General features: G+C 31.4%; 1 protein-coding gene across 1 annotated transcript in view; it reads right to left on the bottom strand.

Moving 5' to 3' along the window:
- Positions 1–17,500, bottom strand: part of LOC137644477 (glutamate receptor 1-like) — a 1,072,045-nt gene that overhangs the window by 92,190 nt on the left and 962,355 nt on the right. The window contains exon 10 of the mRNA XM_068377451.1: positions 4,522–4,632. Coding sequence (XP_068233552.1) covers positions 4,522–4,632 — 111 coding nt within the window. The remainder of the gene's footprint in view (positions 1–4,521; positions 4,633–17,500) is intronic.

The following is a 17,500-nucleotide window of genomic DNA, read 5'->3' as shown; positions in this document are numbered from 1 at the left end:
TATATATATATATATATATATATATATATATATATATATATATATATATATATATATATATATATATATATAGATAAATATATATATATATATATATATATATATATATATATATATATATATATATATATATATATATATATATATATTTATATATATAAATTAGCTGTCCGTGGTGTCTTAAGATTAAAGATTACATTTATCAGTGTGAGATGAAACCTGCATTCATGTTTTTCTATTTGAATTTTGAAGCTGCAAATTTACTGAAAAAAGAAAATGTGTGTGTGTGTAAGATACAAGGACTTTGGATATCCCAAAGAGTCTTTAAACATTGAGCGAGTTTTTTATGATCTTATCCAACTTATTCTTGAATTCCGTTATTGTGTTACTACCCTAGTTGGATAATCAGGGGCCCCAACAGGGAAAATATCCCAGTGAGGAAAGGAAACAAGGAAAAATAAAATATTTTAAGAACAGTAACAACATTAAGAGAAATATTCCCTATATAAACTATAAAAACTTTAATAAAAGAAGAGGAACATAAATTAGATAGAATAGTGTGCCCGAGTATACTCTCAAGCAAGAGAACTCTAACCAAAGACAGTGGAAGGCCATGGTAGAGAGGCTATGGCGCTACTCAAGACTAGGGAACAATGGTTTGATTTTGGAGTGTCCTTCTCCTAGAAGAGCTGCTTACCATAGCTAAAGAGTCTTTTCTAACCTTACTAAGAGGAAAGTAATCACTGAACAATTACAGTGCAGTAGTTAACCCTTTGGGTGAAGAAGAATTGTTTGGTAACCTCAGAGTTGTCCGGTGTATGAGGACAGAGGAGGATGTGCAAAGAATGGGACACACTATTCTATGTATATGTAGGCAAAGGGAAAGAACCATAACCAGAGAGAAAGATCAAATGTAGTACTATCTGGCCAGTTAAAGGACTCCATAACTCTCTAGCAGTAGTATCCCAACGGGTGGCTGGTGACCTGAGCAACCTACTACCTACTAACAATATCCGCTTGAAGTCTGTTCTATGTACCTTGTATTTTGTATATTAATAATGTTCAACATTGACTTGTGTTTTATGTTTTTAATTCCAGTTTGCATCCCTTACCTCTGGGAGGATTTTTGTGTTTCCTCAAGGGATTCCTTGGTGAATCCCTTAATAGAGATTTAGCTAGAATTAGTGCATGGTGCAAATTATGGGCTATGAAGTTGAATCCTAACAAAACTCTAAGTATGATTGTAAGTAGGTCAAGGACGGTGGCTCCTCAACATCCGGATCTCAGTATTGATAATGTTTCTTTAAATATGTATGACTCTTTCAAAATTTTAGGTGTGATTCTCGACAGTAAATTTACTTTTGAGAAACATATAAGGTCTGTGTCTTCTTCAATTGCACAAAAAATAGGCTTATTGAGAAAGTCTTTCAAGATTTTCGGTGATCAATCTATTCTGAAGAAGTGTTTTAATTCTTTCATTCTACCTTGTTTTGAGTATTGTTCTCCTGTCTGGTCTTCAGCTGCTGATTCTCATCTTAATTTGCTGGACAGAAACTTACGGTCTATTAAATTTCTTATTCCTGATCTAGATATTAATCTCTGGCATTGTCGTTCAATTAGTTCATTACGCATGTTGCATAAGATTTTTCATAACTCTGACCATCCTTTACATTCAGATCTCCCTGGACAATTCTATCCTGTTCGTAATACTAGGCAGGCAGTTAATTCTAATAGCCAGGCCTTCTCAATCACGAGGCTCAATACTACGCAGTACTCTAGAAGTTTTATTCCAGCTGTTACCAAGTTGTGGAATGATCTTCCTAATCGGGTGGTTGAATCAGTAGAACTTCAAAAGTTCAAAGTTGGAGCAAATGCTTTTTTGTTGACCAGGCGGACTTGAGTCTTTTATAGTTTATTTATGACATATTTGTTTTTGATGTTGTTAATGGTTTATATATGACATGTCTATTTTGACGTTGTTACTGTTTTTAGAATGATTTATTGTTAATTTGTTCTCTTCATTTATTTATTTCCTTATTTCCTTTCCTCACTGGGCTATTTTTCCCTGTTGGAGCCCCTGGGCTTATAGCATCTTGCTTTTCCAACTAGGGTTGTAGCTTGGATAATAATAATAATAATAATAATAATAATAATAATAATAATAATTCAGCATATTCTAAATTCTTGGGGAATTCCATATGTTATATCTAGCTACCTAGCTTTTTTATAATTTCCTTTCTCTTAGATAAAATATATTTACCTGAAAATTAACAATTCTATGGTCAATTTATTTTCGAATATTTTTGCTTACTGAGACACTGGATACGAAATTTTGTTCTATTGGTAGCACAGTGTCTAGTATGTTGTTGCTCCTAGTTTGTTTATCGCGCACTAATCGATAAATTCATTGTTGAAAGATTCTAGTAGCCTGTGTTTATCTGCGCATGGTGAAGAATTCAAAGTGTCCTAGTTTACTGCAGCATTGAAGTCGCCCATTAGAAGCGCTACCTTATTTTTTATTTCTTATCCCAGTTGTTTATACAGCTCTTCGTCCTGTTCTTGCGACTAATATGGTAGTCTGTCAGTATATTACTGGTATGGACATTTTTTTTCCTATGATACTGATATTTGCACCTGTCACTTCATATTAGGTTTCTAATTTAATTTCTATTGGATTTCTGTGATTTTTGACATCGAACATTATCCCTCCACCTGTTTTGGCAAGGTAATCCTTCTAGAGATGCTTAAAATCTTAGAGAAAGAGAGATGAAAACTTGAAGTTTCAATGAGAGAGAGAGAGAGAGAGAGAGAGAGAGAGAGAGAGAGAGAGAGAGAGAGAGAGAGATTACAAGTATGTTGGATGTGTGTAAGACATTTTGATCTTGTCTATATTATTCTTGAATTTCTTTACCGTGTTATCGTCCCCTAGATCTACTAGAAGTTTATTCCATGTATTTGTTATTTTCAATGCAAGGAAATAACTCCATTGAGTGGTATTGTATCTTTTCAATTTCAGTTTGCATCAGTTATCTCTGTACTGAATTTAATTTGAATTGCATGTATTCGTTAAATCAATATATACCCCTGTAATAACGTTCCCTTATAAACTTAATGTTCCCTGTTCATTAATATACCGACTAATGTTACCCCTCTTTTTTTTTTTTAATAATACTAACCGGAACTAAATTCCCCTAAACATCATAAATTTTTTTGTTCTTAAATATTATACTTAGAAAAAAAATAATTCTCCTACAAGCTGCCAAACGAACGAACGAACGAACGATCTGGACTGGTATTTGCTAAGCGTAACGAGGTTGCCATAGCCTCAATTTATTATTCCTCTAATAATTTTCAATACCTCTATTACCTGTCTCCTTATTCGTCGAGTTTGTAGATCAAATAAGTTCAAACATTCCAATCTCCGTCTATATCCAAATAGTCGTTATGTTGTATTTAATTTGTTGGACCTAGCACTTACTACTTCCAGTCTGTTGAAATCCTGAATACTTGGAACCCAGAACTAGACAGCTGTCGTACAATATCTTTCTTTCTGTATTACTCACCCAGCAGTGAGTAGTCTATTTAGGGGTTACTATAACCTATATGCATAACTTTGCAATTCCCACAGTTGGAATTCCGGTGCCCCCTTTTTTTTAACCAATGAGTTTGCGGCGTTTATGTCTAACTAAGTATCATCGGCAAATTTCGCTATTCTATTAGGTAATCTCATATATATCATCAAAATTGTTAGAATTGTTATTATTGAAGTCATTGTCATTAAAATTATTAAAATCATAACTATTAAGATTATTGAAGTTATTATCATTAAAATAATAATAATAATATTATTATTATTATTATTATTATTATTATTATTATTATTATTATTATTATTATTATTATTTATATGTTTTGAATGTACTTAGAAATAGTAATGGACCAGGGACAGATCCTTGACGTAATCTGCTTGTAACTGCTGCCCACTCTGAGGTTTCTCCATTGATTTCTGTTTGTCTGCCAATCCTCAATCCTTGCAGCGGTCTCATTAATGATGTCCAGTGCAGTTTTGACCATTTCTTTTTATGAGGGACTTTGAAAAAAGCCTTTGGAAAGTTTAGGAATGTAATAACTATTTCCCGGATTTTGTCATGAATGCTACGCATGTTGTGGAAAAAAATCCAACAGATTTGTTACACAGGATATCTTATGTCTAAAACAATGTTGGCTGTCCATCAGAAGATTGTTTTTCTTTATATGTTCTACTTTGGAATCAACTATAATTGACTAAGATATTCTGCAAGGCTCTGAAGTTACCCACACAGTTCTGTAATTGTCAGGTTCTTTTGTTCTCTTGTAGATTGGAGGTATATTGCCTAATTTCCATCCTTGTGCATTTCTTTAGTGGGCTTTGTTTCGGAACTTTTTGAGAGAGAGAGAGAGAGAGAGAGAGAGAGAGAGAGAGAGAGAGAGAGAGAGAGAGAGAGAGAGAGAGAGAGAGAGAGAGAGAGTACGATGACTTACCAATATCGATGTGACAATGTACGTTTTATCTAGCGGCACCTGTTCTGTCAACAGCCGTATATCCTTAACAGGCATTATCTCCAATCCAGTAACATCAGACCATTTCCCGATCTGCAAGAAAAAAAAAAGGAAAACATTTACAAGTGTCATGCATTCTGGTCTATGTAGTGCAGACTGGATTGGGGTTTAGGATTGTTATAATTTTGAATAATAGTATTGATTTGCCATCTGGCAATTAAAATCTGAGAAATATTAGATCAGGCAATTTACAGGAGTAGTGGTCATGTTATTTTTTACTGATCAAATGAACTGGCCTCAGTATTGTCCGTTTTTTATTACTTTCTTTTAAGATATATAAGTTTGTACTTTTATATATCAAGTGAGCTTCAGTTATTAAATAAGGCCTTAGATCCCATGAATAGAAATTGTGAAGTGACATTTCCATGTTCCATTATCGAGGGATGTAAGGGGAGGGTGACGAAATGGAGCTGGCAATTGGATTTTGTGAATACAGTCATATGTATATGGGTAACAAAAGATATATTTTTACTAGTAAACCTTAGAACAATATGCTAAATATTTGAAAAGGAATAATATTAACCACTGATTTTACTTTTTTATGGCAATTAAGGTGATGTTAGTGGAAATTGTCTCTTAAGTTTATCTATGATTAGAAAATCCGCTGGAATTATTGGGGAAAGTTGAGCTGTCTCTTCCATCCCGGCATAAACAAGAGCACATATGCATTTATGTATATATATATATATATATATATATATATATATATATATATATATATATATATATATATATATATATATATATATATATATATATATATATATATATATATATATATATATATATATATATATATATATATATATATATATATATATATATATATATATATATATATATATATATATATATATATATATATATATATATATATATATATATATATATATATATATATATATATATATATATATATATATATATATATATGTGTGTTTGTTTATTTATACAAAGCTGGTCTTCATGAGAGTACAGTAGATTATTCTATTCACGTATTTCCTTTGTGCATTTAAGAGATGTATAGCCTGCTCGTAAGGAGGGTCCCACTCACGTAGGATTGAGTAATGTATGTAAATTACATAATACTTTCTTCATTCATTTAGTTGTAATTTCATTCAGTGTCGTATATGTAAATTTACGTCATTTCAAAGAATTTAATTTTTATTTTGTATAGTTTTATTACGAAGTCTTATGTAACCTTCTTAAAAAGTTATGTTGTATGACAAACGGTACGGATTGCAATATGTTTCCACGTGGTAGGAAAATGCATGAAAATTAAAGACTAAAAATTATTTTTATTTTTTCAATGTTACATGAGGAGGTGAGTGAAGTTAGATGAGAGAGTAGTCTCACCAACTGACGATAGTACCTTACTTCCATATTGCCAAGTTGGCAAACCTTGAAGCTGCTATACCATAACCCCATGCTTCCAGACGGACGAACTGGAAGATTCTGCAGTGAATTAAGTTGATATATAAGAGCCTAGCACTGCAGAGGAGACAAGAGAGATCCAGCGTGACCATCAGAAAGAGCCAATGTCCGACAGTGTTCTCATGAGCATCTATCCAGTCAATACGTATCTCCTCTCCAAAGTGCATAGAGTTTCCTGTCAAACGTGAATAGTGTTTTCTCTCAAATGTGATTCGTGTTTGTTCCAACATAGGAACATAGCTTTGAGCTATAAGAAGTGATGTATATGTCAGTACAGGGTTGTTATAAAAATCATTTTTTTTTTATTGTGACCGGCCCTTTGAGATTAGGTTAAACAGGAAAGTAAATTCCTTTCTGCTTAAATGTTCAGTAACCTTGTGGGAGCCTGAGGACATAAGAGTAAGAGTTAAGTATATGTGAGTGTAAATTTTGTTTATAGTTTATGGTGTTAAAGTCTCGACTTTTTTCAATAATTGTCTAAATTGATTTTTTTTCTATATATTAATTTTTAGTGAAACAAGTGATTGTATAATTTTCATGAAGTATCTTTTTCTCTTAGTCTAAGGTTTAGCTCAGATTTATATTTCAAGTGATTTATTTTTGGTATTATTTTTTCAATTGTTAATTTTATAGAATATTACTTTGACCTCAGTTCTTTGCTCCTATCCCCTGACTAAGAACCTAAGTAAGACGATGATTTAAGAATAGTTCCCATTAAAAGGAATCACCCAGTTTTATTTTGAGTGTAATCTAATGAGACATTCAGATATTCTGTGTTCATATACATTTTCGTCTGGGAGTTGAGTATTATTCTCAGAGCTCGTACTTTTTATCTTGTGTTTCGTATTATGTAATATAATGCAGGTGAGTTTAGGAGTTCTGGAATTTATGTAATTCACTAGTTCATATATATATATATATATATATATATATATATATATATATATATATATATATATATATATATATATATATATATATATATATATATATATATATATATATATATATATATATATATATATATATATATATATATATATATATATATATATATTATCATTATTATTATTACTAGCTCAACTACAACCCTAGATGGAAAAGAAGGATGCTATAATACCAAGGGCTACAACAGGTAAAAATAGCGCAGTGAGGAAGGAAATAAGGAAATAGATAAACGTCTTAAGAAGTAATGAGAATTGAAATAAAATATTTTAGAAATATTAACAACATTAAAACAGATATTCAATTGATAAACTATAAAAGGACTTACGCGAGCCTGTTCAACATAAAAACATTTCCTGCGAGTTTGAATTTTTGAAGTTCTACTGATTCAACTACCTAATTAGGAAGATCATTCCACAACTTGGTCACAGCTTGAATAAAAATTCTAGAGTACTGTATAGTACTGAGCCTCTTGATGGAGAAGGCCTGACTATTAGAATTAACTGCATACCTAGTATTACGAACAGGATGGAACTATCCGGGGAGATCTGAATGTAAAGGATGGTCAGAATTAAAAAAAAAATCTCATGTAACATGCATAAGGAACTAATTGAACATTGGTGACAAAGATTAATATCTAGATCAGGAATAAGAAATTTAATAGACCGTAAGTTCCGGTCCAACAAATTGAGAAGAGAATCAACAGCTGAAGAAAACACAAGAGAACAATTCAATATATATATATATATATATATATATATATATATATATATATATATATATATATATATATATATATATATATGCATATGTATATATATATATATATATATATGCATATATATATATATATATATATATATATATATATATATATATATATATGCATATATATATATATATATATATATATATATATATATATATATATATATATATATATATATATATATATATATATATATATATATATATATATATATATATATATATATATATATATATATATATATATATATATATATATATATATATATATGTATATATATATATATATATATATATATATATATATATATATATATATATATATATATATATATATATACATATATATATATATACATATATATATATTTATATATATATATTTATATATATATATATATATATATATATATATATATATATATATATATATATATATATATATATATATATATATATATATATATATATGTGTGTGTGTGTGTGTGTGTGTACATATAATAATTATCATCATTAGCCATATCTATTCCCGTGCAAGGTGAAGGCCTCAGACGTACACTTCCACTCGCGTCTCTAGTCTGTTTATGGTTTTACTGTGCCCGTATATCAACCCAAATATCTTAGTTCGTCAATATGTCATCTCGACTTCCTTCTTCTGCATTTTTTGCAATCTCTAAGGATCTATTTAATTCATCTTAATTTTCACCTATTATCAGTCACTCACATTATATGTCCTATCATATTTTTTTTCTTACATGGCTTGGATAGCCTCTTGTTTACATTTTTCTCGTATCCATATTGCTCTGTTTTCGTCTCTCAATGTTATTTCCATCACCATTCTTTCCATTGCTCTTTTAGTTGTAACCAGTTCATGTTTGTAGGCTTTAGTAAGTCTTCAAGTTTCTGATGCATAAGTTAATAATAGTAGGCTGATTTAAATGAATTCTTTTCATTTTAGAGAAGTTGGTATTTTAAGTTTCACGTTCTCTTTTTTTTTTTTTTTTTTTTTTTACCAAAAGCTCTCCATCCCATGCTCATCCCTTTATCAACTTCAGTCTCATGTCATGGGGTAACACCTAGTGTCTGTTCCGAGTTCGTATATTCATTAACAATCTCTAGAGGTTTGGCTATAATTCTTATTTGTTGTGTGTTAGCATTTTCATTGAACATTACCTTAGTTTTACTCATATTCAGTTTCAGTCCTACTTTTCAATTTTCTCTATTAGAATCCTCTATCATCTTTTGCATTTCCTCCCATGATTCACTAAACAGAACTCTATCCTTTGAAAATTTCAATTTGTCAAGGTATTACCCATTAATGATAATTCTTACATTTACTCAATCAATTTTTTTAAAACCTCATGTAAGCAGGCTGTGAATTATTTAGGAGCAATAATGTCTCCCTGTCAAATTCCTTTCTAAATTGGAATTGTCTCACTATTATTATTTAGTTTTACGATTACTTTACTTCCATTATTAATATGTTCTAAAACATCAGTGAGGTTCCAATTTGCTGATGCATGAGTTGATTGTGGTAGGACAATCTGATTAAATACTCTTCTTTCTGAGAAAGTGGTATTTTGCATTTCATAATCTCATTTTGTATTTCATAATCTCATTTTGTTTACCAAAAGCTCTGTATATCATGCTCATTCTTCCTTTAATTTCGGTTTCATATCATGGGGCAACACTTACTGCTTGTCCTAAGTACATATATTCATTAACAACCTTTGGAGGTTCTTTCATAATCCTCATTTGTTGGGTGTCTGCATTTTCATTGAACATTATCTTACTTTTGCTCATATTCCTTTTCCGTCCTACATTTCGGCTTTTTCTATTCAAATCCTTTATAATATTTTTTTTGCAGTTGTTCCCATGTTTCACTAAACAGAGCTATATCATTTGCAAATCTTAAGTTGTTATGGTATTCCCCTTTAATGTTTATTCCTACATTTTTCTGATTATATATATTTTTTAAAAGCCTCTTGTAGGCATGTTGTGAATAATTTAGGAGAGATACTGTCTCCTTGTCTAACACTATTCTCAATTAAAATTTCCTCACTAATATTTTGTACTTCCTGCATAGATATCTACACACGTTCTAATATCAGAATCATCTATTCCTTGACTTTGAGGTCTTTCAATAGTGCTGAAGTTCTGACGGAATCAAAAGTGTACCGTATGTGTATCACACACACTTGTACACTTTAACAATATTTCTGTTATTTTTTATATCATCATTACTGCCCTCCTATTGCACTGATAACCTTTATATACCTGTATGTTTTTTGGGGGCTTGAACTTGAGAGAGCGTAGAGTGAAGCAAAAGTGTCGGCAATATCTGGCAAGAAATGATGATAATAACTGATCATGCCTAAGAATTCTTGCAGTGCTTTACCGGTCGAGGGCTTGGGGAAGTTCTGAATGGCTACTACCTTTTCAGGGAGGGGGGTAGATTCCTTCAGGAGGGTAGCGGTTCCCTAAGTATGACACTTCATTGCCGTCAAAGGTAGACATATCGTACGGGTATAAAAGGCCGTTATGTAGTACGCAGTCGTTCACGATGAGTATATGACAGAGGTATTCCTTTTTAGCGGAAGATAACACACGTATGTCGTCATCGCAACATTCACAGAAGGAAGGCCCACTAGGATGCTGTCCATGAGTCGTTGAAAAGTGGCCCCAGCATTACGGAGGCCAAAACAGGAGTAACTGAAGGTGTATGTACCAATGGGTTTGGTGATGGCGGTCTTGTGGATGTCTTCTGGGTTTATTGGTACCTGGAAATACCCCTTCAAGAGTACAAGCGTGGAGAAAGTCTTCGCTTTGTGCAACATCAGCGATGTTTAGGAGGGGGTAGTGATCCGTTGTTTTCTGGATGTTCAGGCACATGTAATCCCCACATGGACGCAGAGAGCCATTTTTCTCCAGAACAATCTGTAAGGGTGATGACCATGTGCCTGAAGGCTTTTGTCAAAGGCCCATTTCTTCCATATCGGTGAACATTTGTTTAGCTACTCCTGAAAGATCTTGGGCTAGAACCCTGAATTTGGCGAATCAACAAAAGGGCAAGCGAGCCGTTAAGTGATAACTGAGAGACAAGACAAATGTGAATAACTTTACTTTTATGGGGAAAAATTATATACACAACCCACTCCAGTCAAGAACGGCACAAACATTTAAACACAATAATTCAAAACCATACAGGCGTAAACAGGTTATTTGTGCAATGGGAGAGTTATAAAGATAGCCTTCTCATAGTTAATAGATGCCATACATATTGGTTTGTCATACTCTATTTTTACCTTAGCTGGCTAATTAAAGGGATATTTTGTTGGATAATCAACCTCTCTAGCTTTCTTTCTATTCGCCCAAATATGATCTTTGTAAATACTACATATACTACTGAAAGAACTTATTGAACAGTGAAGTTTCACATATTTTGTGTTTTACTTTTTGTGAATTAGCATAATGATGAAGTTTTCGAAGCTGTAAGCATAAAGTATTCTTGCATATATTCTGCAAAGTTCATTGCTCTTTGAGTTTTAACTAGAATATGTTCTAACAATTTAGTAAGCCTCTAAGTTTCTGATGCATAAGTTCATACTTATAGGAACATCTGTTAAAACCTTTCCTTTTTAGAGAATGCCGCATTTTACGTTTTGAATTTTTATTTTGTTTACCAAATACTCTCCATCCAGTGCTTATCACTCCTTTAGTTGCGGTCTCATATCATCGTGAAACAATTACTGTGTTTCCGTCATACATATATTCATTAGCAATCTGTAAAGGTTCGTCCATAGCCCTCATTTTTTGTCTTTTTGCATTTTCATGGAACTTTATCTTATTTTTATCTATGTTCATTTTCAGTCCTACATTTCAGCTTTCTCTATTCAATCTTCTATCATCTTTTACAATTGCTCTCCTTATTCACTAAACAGAAATATGTCATCCGCAAGTTTTTAAGGTATTCCTCATTAATATTAATTCCTACATTCCTTCAATCTGAATCTTAACGAACTTTTATTTAGACATGATTTGAATTGTTTAGAAGAGATAGTGTCTTTCTGTGTAACTCCTTTCTCAATTAAAATTTTCTTATTCTATTTATTTAGTTTTAGGATTGATGTACTTCATGTATAGATACCTATACATGTTCTAACTGTATCGAACATAAGATTCGTCTATTCTTTGTGTTTGAATGGCCTTCATTATTGCTGGACTTTTGACAAACTCAAAAGCTTTCTTTTATTCTAGAAAATCCACTTTTAGTTGCTTGAAATACTTTACTGATATTTCCCTTAACTGGTAAATTACATTCTTTCAATCTGAATTTTAAAGAACTTTTTTAGACATGATGTGAATTGTTTAAAAGAGATAGTGTCTTTCTGTGTAACTCCTTTCTCAATTAAAATTTTCTCACTTTATTTATTTAGTTTTAGGATTGATGTACTTCATGTATAGATACCTATACATATTCTAACTGTATCGAACATAAGATTCGTCTATTTTTTGTGTTTGAATGGCCTTCATTACTGCTGGACTTTTGACAAAATCAAAAACTTTCTTTTATTTTGGAAAAGCCATATTTAGTTGCTTGAAATACTTTACTGATATTCCCCTTAACTGGTAAATTACATGGATATGGTTGGTTGTGAATACCCACTCCTAAGGCCAGCCTACTCTGTTGGTTCTTTCAAGTCCAGCTCTATTTTCATTTAGCCTGATATGATCTTTGTAAATATCTTTTGTATTACTGAGAGTAAAATGGTTGAGTGGCAATGCCTTCTGTGGCACCCGCCTACCCCCCCCCCGTTTTTTTTTTTGGGGGGGGGGGTGAATTAAAGCACTCTTGCAGACACTATGAGATAATTCAAAAAGTTTTACTAATAAAAGGAAATCCTCCTTCTATTATTAAATCAATTGTTAGGCCATTTTACCCGCTACTTTCCCTCTTTTTATGGCTTTTAATACATTATTTACCTCTCTTAATGCTACCTATGTTACTGATTTGGTTGATTTATTACTTCTATTGTCAAAGTTATTTCTCATATCACTATTGTATAGCATTATATATATTTTTTAGGAATTTTTTTATCACTCCATCATTTGAAGTAAACACCTATTCTATTTCTTCATTTCGCCAAATTGATGGTTTTTCCTTTCTTTAGTGTTTCCTAATTTTTACTAATATATATATATATTTTTTTTACATTGTTTATTGTATTGGAATGTTTTGCTTATATCATTTCATTTCTTTCGGAAATCCCCCATTTCCTATCTTTTCTTTATTAGATGTTAGGTCTTTTTTGACAGATTTCGTTGATCTTGTTCACGAGCTTTTCCACCTGCATCCTGTGCTGATTTCAATAACAGATCATGTTTACCGTATCGGCTTACATTTCATCATGTAGCTAGAAGTACCTATTTTCTATTGCTAAACTAAACTCATCAGATTATTATTATCCCTTTTTACAGGAGTCCTTATTTTCTATCTTGAAATATATTTTCTCTTTCTTTTCTTAGATCTAAACAAATCTTGCTTGTTACAATTCTATGGGCATTTGACTTTAACTTTCTTGGTACTTATCTTTTTAACCAAAATAACTTTTTTCGCTGAGAGTAAAATCCATCTTTTTTTCCATATTTGGACTACTCCATGTCCATTCTGTATGATCTTTTTTGCAAAAATAGATGTTCTTGAATTTAAGATTTATTTCTTCAACAAGTCCTACAAATATGTTTCCTATTTTTATTTCTTGTGCCTACTCTATGTTTACCTATTGCTGATTCTCCTCTCTTGTTTTGACTCGGTATAGCATTGAAATTACCTAAAACAATTGTAAATTGATACATGTTTTCCTTTCACATACATCTCCAGATCTTCATAAAAAGTTTCTTTCTCTTCTTCTTTATCGGATGTTGTGGGTACATACGTTTGAATGATCTTCAGTTCGTACTTTTTATTTTGTCTGGTAATTAATCGTGGAATTTTATCACTAGCACTACAAAATTCTCCTACCAACACATCTTTAAAACAAAAGCCAATCCATTGTCTTTGTTACTTTCCTGTCCTCTAAGGCAAAATATATGGCCCTATTTTAACTCCAAAGGGGTACATAAAATTCTCCAGTTTTTCTATTTTCAAACAAATCTGATATATCCTAATTTATTTATTTTATTTCTTCTGGTAACTCAGGAAGGTCTTCTTCCCTAGACAGGGTCCTGGCAGTGTATGCTGCGTAGTTCAGTTCCCAAAGTTGTTCTTTCTAGTCAAGATATTTTTAACATCCCCTCAGTGGGTTATAAACTACCCAGCAGCTTTGGCAGTTGTTCCAATAACCCTTGGAGCTAGACGACAAGACGTGGTTGTTTTATTCATGTCTAAGTTTTGGCCAGTTTTCCTCACCACATTGGCCACTGCAGATTGGTGATGGAGTCAGATTTTGAGCTTTTCGATCATAGCAAACCATCCTAGTGCGGGTGGCCTTGACTAGTATAGCTTTACTAATCATGGCGATGCACAAATCTTTTAACGTCAAGCTATCCCCACTAAGAAAGATTTATGCCATAAAATAAAAAGTTGTTCCATCAGTCAATTTTATAATAAGCATAAACTTGAAAAATATGCAGGCGTAACTCTTTTGCTGCAATATTAAAAAAAAAAAAGGTTGATCATAGTCTAAAACCTAATGCAGTTGGACAAAATACAGATCACATAGAATGAAACTTATTGGTAAAAAAAAAAAAATAAAACAATCGATAGTGTAACTGTGGGAGCAAAATGAGAGAGAGAGAGAGAGAGAGAGAGAGAGAGAGAGAGAGAGAGAGAGAGAGAGAGAGATTACAAAATGTCCCTGTGTTCGCTATATTTATATATGTCTTTTTGTCTTTTCTCAGTCTTTCTTTTCCACGAGTTCCCTCCGTTTTTCTTCCGATTGTAGACAATATATCTTACTATGCGGACGATGAGCCTTGAGGGGCTATTGTCCATTTTCATTTCTCCCAGAGCTTTTCATAGCTAAAGAGTCTATTCTTCTTTTCCTAAGAGGAAAGTAGCCACTGAACAATCACAGTGCACTAGTTAACCACTTGAGTGACGAAGAATTGTTTGGTGATATAAATGTTGAAAAGTGTCTGAAACAAGAGGGTAATGTAAAAAAAAATAGGACAGAATATTCAGTGTATGTATAGAAAAAAAAGAAGAAAAAAAAAGCCCTATTCACAGAGAGAGGAAGCCAATGTAGTACTGCCTGGATAATCATGGGACCCAATAGCTTTTATGCGGTAATATTCTAACGACCAACCTATTACCTATATATATATATACATATATATACATACATATATATATATATATATATATATATATATATATATATATATATATATATATATATATATATATGTATATATACAGTATATGTATATACTGTATATGTATATATATATGTATATATATATATATATATATATATATATATATATATATATATATATATACGTATATATATATATATATATATATATATATATATATATATATATATATATATATATATATATGTATGTATATATACGTATATATATATATATATATATATATATGTTTGTGTGTATATATATATATATATATATATATATATATATATATATATATATATATATATACATACGTATATATATATATATATATATATATATATAAATATATATATATATATATATATATATATATATATATATATATATATATATATATATATATATATATATATATATGTTTCTGTGTGTGGGAATGTGTGTGTGTATGCGTGTTTGTGTGTACCCGCAAACTTTTTAAAATCGGGAATCCATTATCTTTCCTTCCATCCCCTATTCTGTTTGCAATGGCCATGGACCCATTTTGCTATTTGTAATATCCCTCTATGATCTGCCAGTCTCATTATTATTACTGTCCATGTCCATTTCCTTTTCTTAGATGTTGTTAGATGATCCTCTACTTTAGTTGGCTCTCGTATCGTTGTTGCTCTCTCCCTGATCCTTAGTATTAACCATATAATTTTAGTCAACATAGTTCCATGAATTGTAATTAGCTTATCTTCTAATTCTTCAGCAAAGCTCCTAAGTTGGTATATGTGGGATCATCTGATTTAATTATTTTCTCCTAAGAGAAACTAACATTGTTTATTGTATTGGAATGTTTTGCTTATATCATTTCATTTCTTTCGGAAATCCCCCATTTCCTATCTTTTCTTTATTAGATGTTAGGTCTTTTTTGACAGATTTCGTTGATCTTGTTCACGAGCTTTTCCACCTGCATCCTGTGCTGATTTCAATAACAGATCATGTTTACCGTATCGGCTTACATTTCATCATGTAGCTAGAAGTACCTATTTTCTATTGCTAAACTAAACTCATCAGATTATTATTATCCCTTTTTACAGGAGTCCTTATTTTCTATCTTGAAATATATTTTCTCTTTCTTTTCTTAGATCTAAACAAATCTTGCTTGTTACAATTCTATGGGCATTTGACTTTAACTTTCTTGGTACTTATCTTTTTAACCAAAATAACTTTTTTCGCTGAGAGTAAAATCCATCTTTTTTTCCATATTTGGACTACTCCATGTCCATTCTGTATGATCTTTTTTGCAAAAATAGATGTTCTTGAATTTAAGATTTATTTCTTCAACAAGTCCTACAAATATGTTTCCTATTTTTATTTCTTGTGCCTACTCTATGTTTACCTATTGCTGATTCTCCTCTCTTGTTTTGACTCGGTATAGCATTGAAATTACCTAAAACAATTGTAAATTGATACATGTTTTCCTTTCACATACATCTCCAGATCTTCATAAAAAGTTTCTTTCTCTTCTTCTTTATCGGATGTTGTGGGTACATACGTTTGAATGATCTTCAGTTCGTACTTTTTATTTTGTCTGGTAATTAATCGTGGAATTTTATCACTAGCACTACAAAATTCTCCTACCAACACATCTTTAAAACAAAAGCCAATCCATTGTCTTTGTTACTTTCCTGTCCTCTAAGGCAAAATATATGGCCCTATTTTAACTCCAAAGGGGTACATAAAATTCTCCAGTTTTTCTATTTTCAAACAAATCTGATATATCCTAATTTATTTATTTTATTTCTTCTGGTAACTCAGGAAGGTCTTCTTCCCTAGACAGGGTCCTGGCAGTGTATGCTGCATAGTTCAGTTCCCAAAGTTGTTCTTTCTAGTCAAGATATTTTTAACATCCCCTCAGTGGGTTATAAACTACCCAGCAGCTTTGGCAGTTGTTCCAATAACCCTTGGAGCTAGACGACAAGACGTGGTTGTTTTATTCATGTCTAAGTTTTGGCCAGTTTTCCTCACCACATTGGCCACTGCAGATTGGTGATGGAGTCAGATTTTGAGCTTTTCGATCATAGCAAACCATCCTAGTGCGGGTGGCCTTGACTAGTATAGCTTTACTAATCATGGCGATGCACAAATCTTTTAACGTCAAGCTATCCCCACTAAGAAAGATTTATGCCATAAAATAAAAAGTTGTTCCATCAGTCAATTTTATAATAAGCATAAACTTGAAAAATATGCAGGCGTAACTCTTTTGCTGCAATATTAAAAAAAAAAAAGGTTGATCATAGTCTAAAACCTAATGCAGTTGGACAAAATACAGATCACATAGAATGAAACTTATTGGTAAAAAAAAAAAAATAAAACAATCGATAGTGTAACTGTGGGAGCAAAA

The sequence above is a fragment of the Palaemon carinicauda genome, chromosome 7 (genome assembly GCF_036898095.1).
Source record: "Palaemon carinicauda isolate YSFRI2023 chromosome 7, ASM3689809v2, whole genome shotgun sequence".
NCBI classification, from domain to species: Eukaryota; Metazoa; Arthropoda; class Malacostraca; order Decapoda; family Palaemonidae; genus Palaemon; species Palaemon carinicauda.
This window is presented reverse-complemented; position numbering and strand designations above follow the sequence as displayed.